Source organism: Thermobia domestica, chromosome 9 (assembly GCF_964235325.1).
Source record: "Thermobia domestica chromosome 9, izTheDome1.hap1.1, whole genome shotgun sequence".
Taxonomy (NCBI): Eukaryota; Metazoa; Arthropoda; class Insecta; order Zygentoma; family Lepismatidae; genus Thermobia; species Thermobia domestica.
Genome location: NC_137462.1, coordinates 167,136,061 through 167,157,854, shown reverse-complemented (window position 1 = coordinate 167,157,854; position 21,794 = coordinate 167,136,061). Strand labels below are relative to the sequence as shown.

The following is a 21,794-nucleotide window of genomic DNA, read 5'->3' as shown; positions in this document are numbered from 1 at the left end:
TATCATTACACTTTCATTGAAATGCGTATCCTAAGAGGGAAGGGGATTCAAACATTTTCCATAAACTATTTTTCCCGTGAGAAGAATGGTTATTTCAGCTAGTAGATATAATTATGAAGTTTGTGGGAAAAATAAAAGTAGATTAACGCCGGGAAATGCACGCTATTACTCAATATAAAAGATAGTCATCGAGGAAGTTATAATTGAAAATTTAGTCTTGACTTTAATGCGATAGTTGGCTATTGACCACATGAGCAGTGTTTCTTCCAGACATGTTTTTTTTTTTTTTTGGGGGGGGAGCACTGCCACCCCGGAGCTTTGAGAGTGCCCCTCCCCCGGAGAAACCAACATATAGTCTATAATATAATAATAAATAGAGAATAGTACCAGCAGTGCCCCCCGGAACACTTTTTCTGGAAGAACGACTGCACATGAGATGAAAACATTCTGAGAATATTCAAAGAGAGAGCCATATTTTTGGATCCAAAAGAAAGACGAACGAGGAAGAACGAAGGCAGTCACTTAACTCGGAACTCCACAGTATAAACGCGTCAAGGTAGAGACGTTTTTCTCATATACAGTTTCAGAAGCTAAAAGACTCTGTCCTCTTCTCTTGTAATCACAGAACAGTACCTAAATGATGTCTACAACCAACCCTTCCGTCGGCAGTAACTATCAATCATTGTGTTCTTCGTCGTTGGCTTTGTATCGAAAACATCCCGAATCATCCGAAACTCCTTTAAAAAATAAAATAAAATTTTAAAAAGATGCTGGATAAATTTCAACCTAACACTGATGGCTTTGTTTTGTATTGCAAAATTTTCGAGGTTGTAACGTTTAGAGCATCATTTTCCTTTCGTTTCTTTAATATTAGAATGTAATGTTTAATTTTCCCAGAAAAAAATAATAATTAACTAAAAATAACATGAAATAAAAAAAGAAACTGAATGAAAATCCATTTCGTGCATATATATATAACGTACAGTCATGTCCAAAATTATTGTCGCATGTCTATAAATATATTGTAGGAAAATAATTAGATAACTACTTCTTTCGGTATTTCTTGTAAGGTTAGTATGTATAATCGGCAAAGACATGTATGTGGTAAATTTCATTCAAAAGAACAGTAAATAAGAACAATATAACGAAAAAAAACTTTTCTTGTCCATTTAGCAACATTTTTTTTTTTACTTATTGTAATTTTCGTATTTATAATTCTTTTCCTATGAAATTTACCTCATGTATACATTTCCCGATTATACACATAGTAACAGTATTAAAAGTACCCTGCCAAATCATTATCAAATTATATTCCCACAAATCAGTTATAGATATGCGACAATCATTTTGGACATGACTGTACATACATACACACACACAAAATTGGCACAAGTAGCTGTATTCCTAAAAACATATCAACACAGAAAACTCAGTCAGCAAACATTTTTGGTTTTGATGGTTTTTAAGCTCAATTATGAAAATAATAAAGAGAATAGACTCTAGAATATAACCTTGTGATACTGGAGGTTTTATTCATGTAATGTCAAAAGTATACTTCGTGTTTGTATCCTGTTGATTGATGTAATAAATTACTACGGCTTGATTTCTATCTTCTGTATCAGTGATTCTAACAACACTGGTAGTGATTGTTAAAATATTAGGGTGAAGTTAAACATCATTCGCCAAAGTTTGAAGAGAAAAATTACCGAACATAAATTTGAGATGAGAATTACTTTCTGTTTACAACTTTATAATCAATAACAAGCATTTCATATTGAGTTATATTTATGTGGAAATTGTATTTAAAATGGTTCAAAATATCATTATAAATAATATTTTTTCTTTCACCATTCAATTGTAATTCGCTTTTCATTTATTCCAGAGTTGATGCAGCGTTTGCCTAGCTTAGTGTGTCCGACAGTATCTGTTAATAAAGTCATATCCATTCCTCCAGAACCCTTAGAATATGTAACTCCCGAAGGAAAGACAATACAAGTTCCGGTCCCAAGCGCACATATTGGTCCAGCTCCTGTGCATGCGAGATTGCTTTCTGATGTTAAAAGAGAAGGAATGGCAAGTTGATATTAAAATAGTTTGAAGATTCTAATTTCAATATACAGTCTTGTACGTTCTATATTTTGTTTTATTACTTTTTTTTAAAAAAAATGTTGAGGGTTATGAAATTTATTCGTTATTGAAATATTCAGTTTAGTAGATCAAAAAATAATTTTAATAAAAGCAAGTTTACCTAGCATGTTTATTGAAAATATTTCTTGAATGCTGGCTGAATTCAGCAACCTTGTTAACAAAGTGAGAGATGTAAGGAATGAAGTAAAAGTTTTTATTTTTATTTTATTTTTTAAACTAAGCATGTGTTTAGATCCATCACCTGCTGGACTCATTACCTCTTTCTATACTGCCTGTCGTATTAGCGTTTATTAGCGGAAGATGAAAGATTATGAGACACCACCTAGCGCCCATTTTTAAAGTTTAATGTATAATCCATCATGTTTTTTGTTTTCCAAACCAATCTTTGTGGGGAGATGGGGAAGTGTATTTATTTACGGCTTTGATTTTACATAAGTACAATTCAATGCTTAAGTTCATATACTGTACTTGTAATAAGGTATTATTTCAATAAACATGCGAATAAACTTGAGAAGCATATAATCCCAATGTTGAAAGACAAAATGGAAAAAAGTATAATATGCCTATCATTGTCAACCATATCATTCAGTCACATGGTATTTTGTATCCATTCTTGATTTGCATAGTTACTTTTATACGTATTATTATAATGAAGAAAAAAATATATGTGACAGATGTACTGATGTATAAACTATACAATCTTATATTATCTGAGTGGAATACGTTCAAAATAGCCCATAATATCCACAAGTGCCCTCCCTAGGGTAGTGGTATTTGGTGCTCGAAGTCCTGGTAGTTTCGATTTCTGCTGGAAGCGCATCAAGCACATTACAGCGGTGAGGCGCTGCACTGCAAAACATCTTGCTGTAGGACGTGCTCTGCACAACAGTGATTGCAATATTATTTATCGTAGCGTCGGGGTAAGAGAAGATGTTGGTCAAAGTGTCCTCCGAAAGTGTGCCTGGAAGAAATACTAGTGGTTAAGATCCGCTTTAAACTATAGATCTTGTTCTATACAATCTTGGTGCTGCTAAATAACGTATATACAAATCAATCAGTCATCCACCAGAAATAGGCTTTCCCCACTGGTCTAACGGCTGGCACACGTCTTTGGTATACGGGGCCCCGGTTCGATTTCTAGTGGGAGAGCATTGAAATTTGAATAGTACGTTGCGTGACTCGGACTCTACCTTAAACTGTCTCACATAGTTTCTGTGCTGAAAAGGAATATTAAACTTCTATAAACAAACAAACTACTATTACCAATAATTAAACTAAACCTACTTGGTTCGTAAACACACGTATTATACATTGTTTGCGTTAACCAAAAGTATTTTTTTCTACATTCTTATTACTATTAAAAGTTAACATAAAAATTGTGCACTTCTGGAAAAAAGGTGAAACTTCCAGGAATACTTGTTTACACCCGGCAGAAGAAATCTAGAGGTAGGGCCCAAAGTTTTTGGCCTCCATGTTGGAAAATGGCCGCCATCTTGAAAAATAGGGCTATTTTTCAGAATATCCATTTTAAGTAGCTACTGCTTCAACACTGTTCATCCGAATTTCATGGTTGATACGTCATTCTCTTCAGAATAAAACAGGCTTTTAAATGCAACATGGCACATGTCCGTATGATGTACAAGGAAAGGGAAATTTGGAGGAAATCGGGAAATTTTCTTTATAAAAAATATCGTTTTTGAGAGTTTGAGCCCTCCTACAGCCACCCCAGGTGAAAGTACGCGACCCTAATGTACCCTGAAATAATACAAAGGGGTTATGGTATCTCTTTGCCAAATAACATTGGAATATCGTACATAATGACGTGAGAAAAAATTATTCCTTAATCCTGTTTGAAAGTAGGAAATTTACATTAAGAGGGAAAACTGCGATCTAAAATTTCTGGATAAATTAATATTCCAATGAATTTCATGGCTAATGCTTCATTTTCTGTAGAGTGATACAATTTATCAATTGCAATACTGTCCATGCTCCTGTAAGGTATGAAAAAAGGGAAATCGGGAAATATATCTGAAAACACTTAAAAAGGTTTCTTGTTCCTGAAATGATCCCGGGTGAAAGCACGTTTCCTTAATGTACCCTGAAAAATACACTGGAGTATTGATAATGTGTCTGCCAAATACCGTTCCAATATCACACATAGTAACGTTGTGAAAAGTAATTTCCAAATCCTCTTTTAATTATACAATTGTACATTACGGTGGTTCTTTTGACACCCTTGATTTTGAAACCTGGAGATATAATAAGAAATTATTTATAACATTTCATTTGTTTGTGTTTCACTTAATTTTACATTATTGTACTTCATCATTGTTTTCTTATTTTAACACAACAAACACCTTTGCTCGTATCTGGCACGTTAGAAAGAAAACGAGAAGAAATATTAGATTTAAAAACGTTTAGGTAAAAACTGATCTCTTGTAACAAACCACATTAAATGTCAGTCTCAACGTCATCTAAATCTTCATCACTACTGTCAACAAAGTAGGAAGCTCGAATTGTTCACTTTCATTTCCACAGTCAGTACACTGTAATCATGAGCATTGTACACTGCAGTTTGTACATGCAACGAGGCGTTTTGCACTTTTTGCAAGAACAACTGAATAATTCCCTACATGCCCGAGCTGCTTTAGAGAGAGTTGTCCACGTTGGCTCAAAGCTCCCAGTTTCATTTCTATGCCAACCCCAAAGGCCTGGATCAGATAAGGTAGTTTTTTTTTTTCTTTCTTCAAACACTGTCTCCAACAATAGCCAGCTTGAAAAGCACTCTTCAAGACATGTTAAAATAAAGCTGATTTGTTGGTGGTATTCTTTCCATGGAACGTCCTTTGTTTGTAAAGTTATTTTCTACACTCATTAACTGTGCTATGACATGATGACTTATCATACATCAAAACAACAAGTTTGTCAACTTCATCCATAAACATCTCAATTTCTGCAGGTTGCTGGGACAAAATCCGGAATGTCTGTGTGATTTTCGGGAGATTTCTGTATGTTTCCCAAGCGTTTTTTCCATAACCAGTAAACGAGGAAGTTGTGTTGCAATCAGACAATGCATGGAAAAACGAAGGGAAGTAGCTCTTTTGACTCTAAGCTTGGTAAATAGTAGATGAATTGGGATGTACTCTGAACTCTTTCCAGTGCCAAATGCACTTCATAAGAAGTCTGCTTGTAGTTGATTAAATTTTGACAAAGAAAGCACTACAACATCAGAAAATAAAATGAAATGAAATCTTTAAGTTTTACGTCCCACGGTTATGCCGGTTAGGCTAAAGGAGACGGTGATGATGAGAAATGAATAAAATGGTGGAATGAAGAAAGTGGGAGGAAACGGAAGAACCTCTAGAAAACCCATGAGCACGGTGTTTGTCCACCACAAAGTCCACACGGCGCGAACTGGGAGTGAACCAGGGACCCCAAGCACCGGAGGTGAACGCTCTACCGCTACAACACCGCGCCTCCCACTACAACATCAGAGTCCACTGCCCGAATGATGATAGATTTGCGTCTAGCTTGATACGCCTGCTTAGCATAAAGCAAAATTCTTGTATCCGCTTCCTCTTGACTGCATGGCTGATGATTTTCATGGGCACATAGTGGTGTATTGCATAATATTGCTTCTACTTTCTTAGTCAAGGCTTCTTTCCCGACTCGAGATACGAGTTTAGTTGCAAGTAGATCGAAGAGTTCCTTCTTGTTTTCACTATTGAACAAAACATTGTTTCAAGTTCTAGGCATAGGCGTCCAGTACCTTTAAACATCGTCTCAGCTTTCAAACTGTCAGGTTTATAGTCATTCCAAACAGTGTCAGTTCTGTTTATACTGTCCCATTCGTGAACTATGCTGGCAAGTCTCTGCGTACACATCAAAAGTCTTGGCACCTCCAGGAGGTATTATGTGGACTAAGGCAGGATCATCCAGTATGGCACGTGATGCTGAAGGTTTGTCGCTGGGATAGTCACAAATATTTCTGAAACACTGAAGAAGAACAGATTTCTTAGATTTTTGAAGGCGAACACAGTCTGACAAAGATGATGAAAATGGCTGGTTTTCATGGCTAAAAAATTCGTTAAGATCACAACCTCGTTGCTGATTCCCGATATATAATTTTGAAAAGAAGCATCGTTTCTTGCTCTTCTGATCATCAACTGGGATTTGCTCTTGGTTGGAGTTTTTGTTTTGAACAACTTCACTTGATTGCGTTGGATCTGTTTCTCAGTTGATACATACTACCTGTTGTTGAGAAATTCTTTAAATTGATGTGTTCGAAGGTCTCTTAGTTCTCTTAAATTCGCAATTCCACTTTGAGAAACAATGAGAAACAATGACACATTTCGCAAGTCTTGGCTGCTATCTTCAGATATATTGCCTAATCTTCAATAATGTATTTCAAATTATTTACATGTTTGAAAAATAAAGACTGGGTTTTTGATGAGCATTCATGGTGTTCCTTTGAGGATGTGTTAGGGATTTAACCCTTCTTCAAATTTTTGTATCAATCTTGTTACTTCAGGACCAGCTACCATTCATCGCCTCAAAACGTCTGGGTTTTCTGTTAATCTCACTGCACCTCCATCCCCCTTAATGTAAGCATTGCACTGTTCATGCGCCTAGTCCAATGTCATTGCAGAAAATAATCTCCCACTAATGTTGGCAGTAAACTTCCCAGCTAAAAATTCCTCATGAATTCTCGGGTGTATCTCTGGCACATTTTCCATGTCACGCTAATGCACTGGAATCCATGTGGCATAGTTTTGATGGTTAAATAAAAAGAGCCAAAGAGCGCATCTTGTCAGAGAGTTCACAAAGTGTTCAAAGTTGGAGCTTCAGATTAATGTCAAAAATTTCAGAAGCGAATTCTCTAGTTCCATTACTGTACGCCCATATGCGAAACTTGGAATTCTTTCACAATTGTCTTTACACCATTACTTAAACGGAAGAGGCTCACAAGTACAATGTTTTTCTTCATGATCATTAATATATTGTTTTGACAAGATAAACAGGGCACATAATGTCACCTGATGTGCATACCTTGCCCTTGAAATATGATGCACTTTGATTTAAGACTGAGCTCTACCCGAAGATGATAACCCAACCTCAATGATGCATTCAACTCATCCACTGCCATCTAAAAGAACTCCGTGTACACTCATGATAGCTTTCTCCAAATGTAGGGCCCCGAAACTCTTCAGGACATGTCCACTGAATACGTTTTGCAATTGCATACAGGGGAACATGACAAGTAATACCGGGTGATTGTCCTTCATTGGGATAATTTACAGCATCTGCTACTATTGATATTGAATATCTAATCATAGCAGGTAGATGCGCAACGTCTGGAAACATAGGCAGTAATCCACAATGAGTTAAGTGTTTTTCTCTACTTAACGTCAGAATTAACTCTTATGAAGTACTTCTAAAAAGTGATATTTTGTTTTAGCAAACAATATTAGGAAATTATTTTCACAACATCACTATGAATGATATCGGTATGGCAGTTGGCAGAAACATTACTAATACTCCAATATATTTTTCAGGGTACATCAAGGAAACGTGACTTCACCCGGGATCATTCTAGGAGCAAGAAACGTTAAAAAAACGTTTCCTTATGTATTTCACGATTTTCTCCAAATTTCCCTTTTTTCATACCTCACAGGAGCATGGACAGTAATGCAATTGATAAATTGTATCATTTTAAAGAAAATGAAGTATTAGCCATAAAATTCGTTGGAATATTAATTTATCCAGAATTTTAGATCGCAATTTTCCCTCTTAGTGTAAATTTCCTACTTTCAAACAGGATTAGGGAATAATTTTTTCTCAGGTCATTATGTACGATGTCCCAATGTTATTTGACAAAGAGATATCGTAACCCCTTTATATTATTTCAGGGCACATTGGGTCGCGTACTCTCACCTGGGGTGGCTGTAGGAGGGCTCAAACTTCCAAAAGCGACATTTTTAAAGAAAATTTCCCGATTTCCCCCAAATTTCCCTTGTATGTCATACGGACATGTGCCATGTTGCATTTAAAAGCCTGTTTTATTCTGAAGAGAATGACGTATCAACCATGAAATTCGGATGAATAGTGTTGAAGCAGTAGCTACTTAAAATAGATATTCTGAAAAATAGCCCTATTTTTCAAGATGGTGGTCATTTTCCAATATGGAGGCCAAAAACTTTGGGCCATACCTCTAGATTTCTTCTGTCGAGTGTAAACAAGTATTCCTGGAAGTTTCACCTTTTTTCCAGAAGTGCACAATTCTTATAAAATTGCCCACTTAACCTCCGCACTAAAAAGAGGTCGATTTGCCTACTGACAGGTTAGAGTGAAGGACCACCTTGGAAGGTTCTTCCCCCTCCTTCGCAGTGCGAGGTTTTGCGCCATATTAGGTATTTCACTCTTTAAAACCCGTACTTTTTCTTGTATACCCCATTAATGAAATATATAATGCTTCGTTTCAAGGTTAGTAATTGGAATGTTTTACAAGTAAACATTATTATAGGATGTTCGTTATGAGAAACTTCACAAAATGGATGCCTCGTAGTAGTACATGTACAGAGAAAATTAATTTAAGTTATCGGAACGAACTTCTAAACTTAAATTCCACTTCATGGTTACATTCCTTGTAGAATATTTCAGTGGCGCTTGTTATCTTTTATAGTGGACTAAAGAAATCAACATGACAAACGCATCTCAGAAGTGTGGCATTTTCGGTAACAGGTTCCTTTTCTGACAATTGATCGGACAAAAACATTAGGAATTCTCTTCTGTGTTCACATCTACCAAGAAAATAGTGCCTGTTGTTCAAAAATAGCCATTCATTATCAAAAGTAGCCACAAAATATAAATAGAATCTCATTTTTTTCTTGTAAAAACATACCAACGTCCTATCTAAAAGAACCTTATCGACAACTTAGAAATGTATTAATTACTTGTCCTACTTGAACATTATCTCATGATACAAATAAAACATTTTAAATAAGGAGCTTTTAATACAGTCTACATTAACACTTAAATATTCTCGTGCTATTTTCCGAAGAGACGGAGAAGAAATATTGTCGTATTTGATTGATAGAGATAACTTTTAAAAAATTCCATTTTTATAAATGCTAATGCAATAAAATATATTACATAAATGAATAATTTTGGAAAAATAATATCAACGACACATTAAAGTCCGATAGTCTTTTTTTCCCTGAAATATTGTATATTAAGAAGCAAACGAATACAAAATGTTGGGAAGGCCATCGAAATGTATGATCATATCTTATAAACGGTGTTGAGTAATTACACCATCTTTATTTATCTTAGCATTCATTTGCCTGGAGAATTATTTGTCTGTTTTCTTTGAAATGAGCTGGAATTTTAATTATGTGCTTTTACTCATTTCTTTAAATCTAGTTAAATATCTACTTAATAGAAGCTGTAGGACACATATTCATAAGAAAAATAGCATATCTTGTGTCTCTGTGTTTGTTACTTTGAGTATTTCCTTCCTCCCTGGGGGAAGGGGTGCGTAGTGGCTCAGTGGTAGAGCGTTCACTTTTGGTGCATGGGCTCTTTGGTTCAATTCCAGCTCGCGCCAAGTGAGCTTTGTAGTGGACAGACACCATGTGCATGGGTTTCCTCAGGGTTCTTCTGTTTCCCTCACTTTCTTCATTCCACCATTTCATTCATTTCTCATAATCACCGTCTCCTTTAGACTAGCCGGCAAAACTGTAGGACGTAAAATTTAAAGATTACATGTCATTTCCTTCCTCTCCGGGAACGTCATCAGTACCATTTTTATTACTGTATCATCAGATTCTTACTTTCATATCTCCTATTGTAAGTTTTGTTTTCTTTATAAAGAACAGTAGGGGGCTGCGGTGACTCAGTAATAGAGTTTTCACCTCTGGTACGTGGGGTTCCTGATTCGATTCCAGTTTGCACCAAGTGGGCTTTGTGGTGGGCAAATACCGTGTGCGTGGGTTCTCTTGGTTATCCCATTTCATTTACTTTCTTCGTTCCACCATGTCATTCTTCTCTCATCATCATCGTTCCTTTTCGCCTAGCCGGTATAACTGTGGGACGTAAAACTAAAAGATTTTCAAAGAACAATGAGATTAGATGATACAATAAAAAAATGGTGCTGATGACGTTCCGAGACGAAGCAAAATTCAATTAAAGTAGAAAACACGGAGGCGGCACAAGTAAGGCCACTTTCCTAGTTAAATATTCTTTGCCTGTTTCCAAACAAGTTTGTGTTATTTAAAGTAAATGCGATTGTTAAATATTAGAATTATATATAACAAAATTTAATTTTTATAACACAAGGAGCTAAAATAAATTTGAAAAAAAAAAATATATCAGTAAAATCAACCATTAAGCTTCCAGTTGATTGGCAAAACAACACAAAAAAATCTCCATACAAATCAGTGGGCTTATAGAAGAACGATGGTACAGGTGCGCACCATTAAACACATCGCTTATTTGCATTATATACATTTATTTTTACGACATCAAATTGAATGTCATTTCTCACATCTTTGCTCACATACTTTAAAACTTCGTCCTTACTTTGTAAACAAGGTTCTTAAGGTCAGCCGAAATATCGGAGAAATATTTTTTACAAATAAAAGGATCATTGCTATTATTTTATATTCTTGTGCAACTAAGGAATTACTTCGTTTCATTTATTTAAATAATAAGACAAATTAAAATTTGTTGAGTGTAGTGGATGATACGAATTTCGAAGCAAATCATTCTATAGGAGTTCGTTTCTATTACTGTTTCCATGTACCTGAAGTTGATGAAAGCTTGAGTGAATGTTTATTATTGTTAAAAAGTATTGGGAGAGACTGCAATTGTTTCAATTTATCCTATAAAATAATTCTTGTATACGGTGGTTGTATAATTTCTGTATTTTCGGGTAAAATTTTAATACGATAGTTTTGGGGAGATATTTAATTCATAATGTTTCGACCATTATTTTCAACCATTTGTCTCCGTCTATTAGGAAGCTTGTTAACCCCTGATGCAAAAATGTTTTACATTTTGATGCAAAACATTAGACACTGCACTGTCCATGTGATGTCTGTTTCCAGATTCATTCCCATTTGAAAAGTTATGTAGGGAGGGCGCCACTTCATACTCTATTTCTTCAATATTTGTTTCTTCTGAAGTGCACTGTGTGACCTGAGCATTGTCATGTTGTGGAAAGATAGTCCTTTTTGGGTTATGTAGTGCAAGTTCGTTCGTTCTTTCTTTCTTTCTTTCGTGTTTTCTTTCTTTCTTGCTTTCTTGCTTTCTTTTTTTTTCTTACTTTCATTCTTCCTTGCTTGCTTTCATTCTTCCTTGTTTTCTTTCTTTCTTGTTATCTTTCTTTTCTTTCTTTTTCTTTCTTTCTTTCTTTCTTTCTTGCTTTCTTTCTTTCTTTCTGCGGCCAACCGCAACAATTGCTCACAATACACACCAGCTCTGATGGTCTTACCACTTGACAGTAGTTCATAATTTAGACGCTCTTGCCAATCTCACCAGAAACACAGTTGATGCACACTGGGCTTAGGGATAGCTGGAGTCTTTTCAATAGGCAAATATTTTTCTCTATTGCGCATTGCATTTAATATGAAATCCATTTTCCGTGGCCTGTTAATAAACTGTGAAATATGGCTCAAAATTTTACCTTGCCAACAAAGAAGAAAATATGAAGACTTGATTAATCAAGTTCGCTTCGATGGGCTTACGGGTAGACACCTTTCTAACTTTTGAACGTACTCTTATGTATTGATATGCCAGGATGCAGTTATGTAATCGAAACTCATTCTTCACTAAATCTCTCTACTTGCTGAAAAAGGATCTTCGGTCACTAGGACTTTAAGAGTATCATCATTAAAATCATAAAGATATCCTGAATATGACTTACCTTTCATATTGAAATCTCCTGTACGGAATTCAGCGAACTCGATGAACTGTTGGAGGGTCAACATTTTATCTCAGTGTTTCTCATAAAGATTTCGTAGCAACATTTGCATTATTGCTACTGTGAAATTCGTATAATATCGAGTGTCTCTAATAATGTTTCAACGCCCGTCGTCTTACGCGCAATTGTCCGCCTGGATTATGTAGTGCAAATCTTTTCCTTTATTTGTGCATCTGATAAGAAATAACAGCAGAAATTTTAAAATAAAGTAAGATTATGGTACAATATCTTACAATAAACAAACAGTTGAACAGAAATTCTGTTTGAGTTATTCATCGACTTTCACAAAATGATAAAAATGTTAATAAGAAATACGATAAAAATGATACAACGATAATATAATAAAACATTTTGTCAGTATTCTTTCTACCGCTTAATTTTTACATTTCACAGAAGATTTGAATAAACTTTTATTTTTTTAATTATTTTTTTTAAATGGCGAAAGTCATTATAGTTTTGACCCTTTATAGAGAAAAAATCAAAATTGGTCGTATTAATACGTTAAATTTTTGGTTCTTGATATTTTTAACTAGCTTGTAACGTTGAGAAAGGCAAAGAATATTTTGTTGAACATTATGCGAGAATGATAGTGAAAATTAAAGGTAGCAATATAATAATAATAATAATAATAATAATAATAATAATAATAATAATAATAATAATAATAATTCCGTTAAATTGCCTCCGTTGTGTTATAATTAGTTTGTCTGGTCTCCAGCTTCAGATTTATTACTAAGGAACTTGCGTGCGGAAAGACGAAAAGCAACTTGAAATATAACTAGTTACTCGAGATCTGGAACGGAATTGTCACAATTCCTCAGAATGGTATAGGAATATGATCTTCCACAGGATACCATATGTCTATACTATTTCATAGAAAATGTATCATCATTTGTGTTCGCACTAGGAGCGGCTCGACTGTGCTAATGGAATAAATTAGGCTTGCTAGCGACCTGGAGACCCTGAAAAACCTGGAAATGTCAAGGAAATTGATTTGTGTCAGAGAAATCCTAGAATACCTGGAAATGTCAGGGAATTTTGTATACTGATGATTTTAATTTTTGTTAGAGAACTTATTACCTCTTTGAGTGGGTGTGTGTTATCTGTTTTAAATTGGATTGAAAGCAGTTTCCAGTGATGACTTTTGTGGATAACTGGTCTCTAGGTACCCAACATAAGCTGAAGAAATTTGGTACTCTGAAGTTATTTTTGCGAATTGTGTGAACCTTATATTGTAATATAGTTTTCTTTTCAAGTTCGGTGCCGATTTATTGTACCTAAAACAAACCAAAAAGAAAAATGTCAAGGGAAGCAGTTTTTAACGTTGACTAGATTTATGTAAATATTCATCTTGAGTGGGTATCTTGGCTCAGGAGTGTTAATAAAAATCCCTGTAAGGCTAATTGTGTACTCTACAGGAAAACGTTTGCACTTTGTAATGTAGGATAGTAAGCAGTCATGTCATTCTAAGAGTATCGCTCCTATGAATATAAAGGTTTGAAGAAGCATGCAATTCAGACACAGTACTTAAAAAGGACAGACTGTAGTGAAGCTTCGGCAAGCATTCAATATGTAGTGCGTACGATACTTCGGGAGCAGGTGGTGAAAGTTCAAGTGAGAAAATGCACAGTACTTCTGATAACCAGTGTAATTTAAATGCCTATGTAGTGAGAGGTAATGTTACCAAAGGAGAAGTGACATGAACTATGAAGGTTGTAAGTGGACACTCCTCATTTAATCCATGTAGTGGATTACCTTCAATGTTCAAAATATGTTTCCCGACAGCAGCATTGCTAAACAATTTTCGTTGGAAAAAAACCAAAGTATCATATGTTATTGTATTTTTTAGCACCTTACATGAAAGCAAAATTGCTGGACCATATTTTGTAGACTGATTTGATGAATCTTTAAGTAACATTATGCACAAAATCAGATGGATTTGACAGTCAGGTTCTGAGATGAAAACTTAAGTATCAACCAGATATATTAAATCAGTGTTTCTTGGACACTCAACAGCAAAAGATTTACTCACGAAATTTAAGGAGGGTTTGTGTGGGTTGTCATTATCAAAAATCATTCAGATATCAATGGACGATCCCAACGTGAATTGGAAAATTTTAGTGGATCTGATTTGTGAGCTGAAAGGAGATGAACAGTGCCCTGAACCATTGAACTTACGATCTTGTAGACTTCATGTCGTTCATGGAGTATTTCATACTGGTCATAAGAGACTAAGTGGAATTTAAGTGGGCTTTTGAAAGATTTATACAAACTCTTCACGTCGAGTAGAGTTTTCGTCATGTACTGGAAAACAATTTTTTCCTAAGAAGTTTTGTCAAACTAGATGGACTGAAAATGCTATTGTTGCAAAGTGTACAATAGATTTGTTTCCTGATATTAAGAAATGTATGCAGCAGTACAAAGAGAATCTTCCTAAACATCTTGAGATTGGTTCTACTCAAAAGGCAATCGATGATCCCTTAACACTAGCTAAGTTAGAATTTTTTTGTTTCCCTTGTAGAAGATCTAGAACCTTTTTTGAGATTCCAATCAGATTAACCTTTAGCATCACTTTGGTGATCCGAGTGTGAAGAATTAATCCGAAGAATCATGAACAGATTTGTTAAGAAAGAGACTTAGCAGAAAGCATGCTCTGTTTTGAAATTGCTCCGAGTGGATGTTAATAATGTGGATCAGTTAGTTGTTTGTTCCAAGGTCGAGCAAGGTTTGGTTTCACTGCGAAGAAAATTTTAGAGTACAGTGAAGTTAATGAGCGTTGTAAACTAGAGTTTCTGTCAGGCTTAATTTTAAAAAAATATTAAAAAATGCCTATTAAAATACAAAATAGTGCGAAATCTTTCATGTCTCATTCCAAATAAAATTGTACTAACCAAAGTGTAAGCGAAGGGAAAATGTATAATGTTCTTGAGGAACTTCATAACAAGAATATAGTTGTAGCTGCAAAAGCTGAAAAACTAAAACATCAATTTTCCAATTATTATGTTTCAGGGGGAAAAAAGTGAAGGAATTAGAATCATTTAATGCATACATAGATAGGTTAGATGTCTTTTACTGCAATCTACTTGATAATAGTAAATTCGTTGATTTGTGATACATAATTAAAATGTTACTTGTCCTTTCCCATGGAAATGGTTCCGTTGAGAAGGGAGTCGACGGGAATCAACTAAGTTAACAGTTAACTAAGACATGTTGGTGGAAAATATGCATAAAGAATCTTTGGTGTTCATGATACTATCCAATGTGGTGGAGGACCCCTTGGTATTGATATGGACTCAAAAATACTTCAGTACGTACGCGGATCATATGCACGTTATAAAGTAGCCATGCAAAAGGAAAGGACGTTCTGAAGTATTCGTGAACCATTGCAGACGGATTAAAGGAAAAGGAAAACAAGCACAAAGCTGATCAGATTACCATTTTAGTAAAGAAAGAAAGCAAAACTTTCATTAGAGACTTCCATCGAATGAAAAATTTGGAACGTGAAATTGAGACCTTGAAAGCATCTCTAAGGTAGAAACTGCCGTAATAATTTGTTTAGTTTTAAGTTCCATAAACAGAAATTATTTATGTAGACTGCAATCATAAGTATGGTACTGTAATTTTATTGTAATGAAAGAGATGTATGATAGATTTAAATCTTGTGAATTGTGTATTTAGAAAAAGAAAAAAAGAATAAATGGAAGGCAGTGGGTGAATGTTGTGGAGGGTTTTCCATTCATTGTTCTTTAGAGGAAGGAATTATGTCTGGAAAATAATAGATCTTGTCTGAAAAACCTTGAATTGTCAGGGAAAATGGATTTGAAAAATACCTGGCAACCCTGATAATAATATTAATATCCAATGTTTTGCTCTATTAATTATCAGTTACCAAGTGTATAATTTAACCACACAAATTTTAGTGTTTTAAAATTAAGTGATGCTCCACATTATGTTTTTGTTTGTTTGTTTGTTTGCTTGTTGAAGTTTAACATCCCTTTTCAGTACCAAGGCTATGTGAGTTGTTGACCTATAGTTCAATGTTCTTCTATCGGGAATCGAACCCGGAATCCCGTGCATCAATGCACCAAAGGCGCACGCTGTAAGTCGGATATAGAGACGAGTAGTATTTGATACTTTTTCAATGCCTTCTAAATTACAGGAGATGTTTTAAATGTCTATAAGGAAATTAGAGCAAAATTATTAACCTGAGTAATATTTTGTAACAGTTGATAAACATTTTTTCTTTAATTTTGTACTATATTTATTGTTTACCAGTACTTATGATTATAATTTAATTTATTATAATTTTAATAAACTGTTTTGGTTTCAGGTAGGTGATGAAAACGCAACGTCCCTGGCACCTTCCTCGCCAAGTCTTATTGTACACTGCCATGGGGGAGGTTTTGTAGCTCAGAGTTCAAAATCTCATGAAATGTATTTAAGAGACTGGGCTTGTCATTTAGGCGTACCAGTATTTTCTGTTGATTATTCCTTGGCTCCTCAAGCACCCTTTCCAAGGGCACTAGAGGAAGTGTTTTATGCCTACTGCTGGGCTTTGAAAAATGCTCATATATTGGGATCAACTGCAGAACGTGTTGTTCTGGCCGGTAAGTACGAAGCTAAATCTTTTTAAAACATTAGTTTAATGAGCGTTTTTAGTATCTGGAGTCGAGTCTCTCTCTCTTATGTAGGTTGTAGGATTAGAATTAATTTAGTAAGTGGAAAGTGTGCTAAATTATGACTAAACCGTGGAAATAAAGAGATAGAAGCTGTTATACAAATAACGGACAATTAAGCTGTTGTTAATGCCAGAATTAAAAAGATGAATATGTGGAAATGTAGTTGAGTGCGATTCGATTATAATTACGTAATAAGATGATATAGATGTTCGTTTAAAGGTATAATTTAAAGTATACGAGTTGTATCTTTGTGGTAAACATTCTACGTATGCTATACGAATTATGTGGAACAAATAGTGTCACTGACAAGAATGGTCATTGATATTGTAATTAATGATATCGGTTCGTAGTATTGACTTTTAGTAAGTAATATGTGTTTGTAAAATACGGGAATCGAACAATAGGTGATGAAAAAATCCTAAATGAACTCATAAAGGAAAGAAATACTCGGTACTAAGGTTGGTTTAGTTTTATATTGAAATGTATCCTATAGCATCTGTTTTAGTCCTTAATAGAAGACGAACTCGAATAGGTGGTTAGTGAACTGACACATATAACTACTGTTTTGATGATGCTTCAACTTGTATATTTCTTTATCCAACCTGAGGCATGGGTCTTGTTTGTATTTAGTATTTGTAATAATCACTTGTGGCATCTGGTGTAACTGAAACGGATGTAATCGTTGAGGGCATGCATTGCAGTTAAATCTTAAACTTCCTGCATGTAAGTCAAAATCTTGCTATGTCGTAGTAAACATAACATTTTCTTTTAGAACACTGTTTCTCATACTTTTCCCATGGCGGGCGTTTAAGAATTTTATATCTTAATTAAATTTATCTTCTGTCGTTTTCAGGTAATTTTTGTGTATTAATTGACAGTATTATGTTACTACCTAACAGTATGTTGGAGCAATGTGAGGTTTTGTAATATCTCCTTTCTCTTTGCAGGAGACTCTGCTGGTGCTAACTTGTGCCTTGGAGTAGCAATGAAATGCATTGAGTTAGGAGTCACGCCACCATCTGGCCTTTTTCTTGCGTATGTCCCTGTTTTAGTAGCATTTATTCCATCTCCTGCGCGTCTTTTATGTTTAATGGATCCTTTATTGCCATTTGGATTTATGATGAGATGTTTAAAAGGTACATTATAAATCATAGTATACGGTATAGATACCGTATTTACTTTTGTATATTATACACTTCTTGTTTCTTCCGTTTCTTTCTTTCTTCAAAAAAATAGTTGTAAAATAGAGATAAGCCTACCTAATACATGCGAGAAATGTACTTTCTTAGAATAAGCAGACTAGTTATATAAGCTTACTTGTAATTGACATTCTGAAAGTGTAAACACTGTGGTTATGACTTATTTTATTGCAGATACGGAACTGGTGTTTTCACCCTTTCGTACCGGTAATTTCATTAATGCCGATATCGTTAAATTTATGTCTGCCGGTACGAGTGTTTCCAATTTGAAACTGTTGGAAATACAGTACAACACGTTGAATACAAACTCAAATAGGGATTTACATCCTACTTCAATACTAGGTTCCATCCTTTATAACTTCGCTATTCTATAAACACATTTCAGATCCAGGAGACATTCTTCCAATGTCAACTACGAAATGCTCTTTTTCTAAGATCTGTACTGTGCAACTAAATAGTTATATTTTTAGGAATACATTTAAAACATATTGCATTTGTTAGAAAAACAAGAGTAACAAGAGTTATTCAAACGATATAAACAATTTCTTGTTTGTTACTGATAGTTGTCGTTGTCTAAACCTGAAAGAATATCAATAAATATATTCGACTTTAGAAAAACATGGTTTACAAGTTTCGTGTAAAGTACTCGTTGTGAGTACAATTAGACTCTAGTACCTCCATCATGTAGCGGATCAATATCGTCGGAAAAGGGAGCTTCATTTATCATGCATATATTACGCTTTCATCTGTACATTCTCGCATACCCTCTCAGCTACGAATACCGCTACCGGACTCGTAGATGGTTGGTGGATGACCTGATCGAGATTGAACAGTGAACATCTTTCTCTGACAGAGGTGGATGTGCACCATTCATCCTTTCGTATGAGTTTGTGTATATTTTGTGAGAGTGTTTTGTGTATATTTTGTATTAAAGTTTAAAGAAAAAAGTATATAAAGTTAAAAATCCACCCATTTTAATTGTTATGATCCTGTATTGTGATTTATTAACTCAGGTTTTTATTATTTTTGTGTTATTATTATCATTACTATTCCGGGGCCGGATGGGAATGATGGCTTGATGGTCCACCTCACTCTCCTTGACCATGTTGGCTGCACGCTGATCTTTTAGTGAGGGTGTGCCTAGGATTGCCAGGGGAGTAGCGTTAGTTCTCCATATAAACGACTTGGTGTAATGTTTGGGCGACCACACACAGTTTTCATTTATAAAGTTAAAAGTGAAATACTTATATGGGTAAAATTTCATTTATTTCGGGTCTGGACTCATCTCTAGAAATATGTCAGTCTGACATGAGCGACACAGAAAATCACTCCAGTGTACAGAATGTGGAAAAGACAAGTGTCGCGATTCCTGTAGTTCGATACCTTGTGATACAAGAAAACAATGCTAACAATGCGAGTGTTGAATCCGACTATTATTAATAGAGATCCTTTTTTCATAAACAAAGTTATCAGTTACACAGATGGACAAACTAAAGACATCCGAAAATTGCGAAATGGCACTTTGATAGTAGAAACGATCATTAATGGCAAACTGCAAAGCTACGTACATTGTATATCAATGGACCGGTTTCTGTATCAGTAAAACCTCATCGTCTACTGAATGTCATTCGGGGAGTGATTTCATGTTGGGATTTCTTGGGCACTGGGCACTGTTGAAGAGGAAATCAAATACGAGTTAGCTGACCAACATGGTGTAGAAGTAGCTTGAATTAAAAGTAAGAAGTCAATTGAACTGCTTCCAACTCAGTTACTTATTCATACTTTCAGTTTGCTTACACTTCCTGAATTTGTAAAAGCTGAATTTTATAGACTGATAATTCGACCCTATATTCGCAGTCCTCGTCGTTGTTTTAAATGTTTTAAATTAAGAAAAAGTTCGTCTTAAACGTTAATCTTTCCAACTATGGCGCTTCTGCAGTGGTATCTTAACGGTTTCATCGGTAGTCATCTGCAGGAATTGAAGTAGTTGGTATCTGACAACTCACTATCTGTTATTTGCTTAGTCATCTGTTCTATTTCATTACACAATTTATAGATGTGATAAATATACTAATGGTCGCGCTATTGGCGGCGTACCCATTGCTGTACTCTCTGACTTTCATTCTCCGTCTGTTAACTTAAACTCCCTTTTGTAAACAGTTGCGGTTCATGCGTTCTTCCCTTGCCCGATCGCCACCTGTTCGTTGTAGATTCATCGCTTATTCAAACTGAGGATTGTGGCCGCCAAGTGACGGAATTCCTCGATGAGAATGTTGGTGGTCGTCCTTAATGATGGTAGTCCTACTCACTTTTCTCCTGGATCCGGTACATACTCATGTATTGACCTCTCCCTGTGTAGTATTTCCTTCCTTACGTGGAGAGTACAGCCTGATCTCTGTAGTAGTGATCACTTTCCAGTGATCACAGAGTGTCTTCCTAGTACTAATTTATGCCATCTTCGACGCTTCAACATCAAGCGTGCTGATTGGCCAACATTTTGCGAGCTCAGTGAGTTTCACTCCATGAAGACTCCATGAGCAGACATGTGATTAAACCTTCGAAGCGCCAAAGTTGGGAAGATTATGTAATGGCTGTTAGTTAGTGAACCCGTATGACTGCTGTTTGGCATCGAGTTCTCTCCATAAATGGCCACTGTTCGTATTCTAGTGTGTCCGCTTGATCAATAAACGAAGTTCTGGAGATTAACCCTACAGAGATGGCCAACATATTAGACCGACACTTTCGTCTATTTCTGACTGTGGACACTATTCGGTTGAGTTTAATCACTTCCGTACTCATATCGAGAGAAACTTTTTAAATTTCCGTAGCACTAATTCGTAGAATTGCAACGTGCCCTTCGTACCTCTCGAATTCAACTCTACCTTAAGTGAGTCATCAAATACTGCTCCAGGGATATTCGTGTATCTTACGGTACGTCACTCAGTATCTCCCGCGATACTCAGTTCGTATTATTGCAGCTGTTCAATCGTGTCTGGGAAGAGAAGGCTTTCCCACGTCAGTGTCATAAGGCTCTAGTTCTTTCGATCTTAAAACTAGGCAAAGACGCAACGACTGCCACCAGCTACAGATCTGTTGCTCTGAAGAGTTGTGTCTCTAAGATGTTGGAACGTATGGTGAACAAGCAACTGGTGTGATACTTGGAATCAAACTTTGTTTTAAGCAAATTTCCGTATGGCTTTCGCTCTTTTCGTTCCACTACTGACAATCTTGCTAATCTTGAAATCCAGATTCATGAAGCCTTCTTTCGTCTTGAGCACCTTGTTGCCAATTTTTCAATTTGAAAAAGGCTAATGACAAAACATGGCGTTACGGAATTTTAAAACAACTTCGTGACAGGGGTCTTCGTGGCCGTACATCTATATTTTTAAGTAGTTTCATTGACGAACGTTATTTTAGAGTTCTTATCGGTTCGAATCTCAAGTTATTTATTGCCTTTCCAGATATCTTCGCAATATTGCTCGACAGTTTCAGCTTACATTAAATCTTGCACTTGCACTGGTCGAACAAGACAAGACATTTAGTTTTCTGGTCAAAAACTCAGTGTGTATACTTCTATAGCCAGTGAACATGCTTTGTTGATCCGGACTTGTACCTCAGTCATGTCATTTGTTGAAACAGGCCGAGGGTTTGAGTTCCGAGCACCGCTAACTATGCAGTGCATGTGCGTAGTACTTCTGATCACCCCTGTAGCTTTCATTTGCATGGTGTCCAAATATACGACTGATATGCAGCACATTCTTGCATCATATAGTATATTCCGAGAGT

The 21,794-nt window shown here is 35.5% G+C and overlaps 1 protein-coding gene across 1 annotated transcript in view; it reads left to right on the top strand.

The window, feature by feature from the left end:
• The window catches only part of Hsl (hormone-sensitive lipase), a 75,010-nt gene that overhangs the window by 33,853 nt on the left and 19,363 nt on the right, over nt 1-21,794 (top strand). The window contains exons 5-7 of the mRNA XM_081772149.1: nt 1,883-2,073; nt 16,461-16,737; nt 17,757-17,945. Coding sequence (XP_081628275.1) covers nt 1,883-2,073; nt 16,461-16,737; nt 17,757-17,945 — 657 coding nt within the window. The remainder of the gene's footprint in view (nt 1-1,882; nt 2,074-16,460; nt 16,738-17,756; nt 17,946-21,794) is intronic.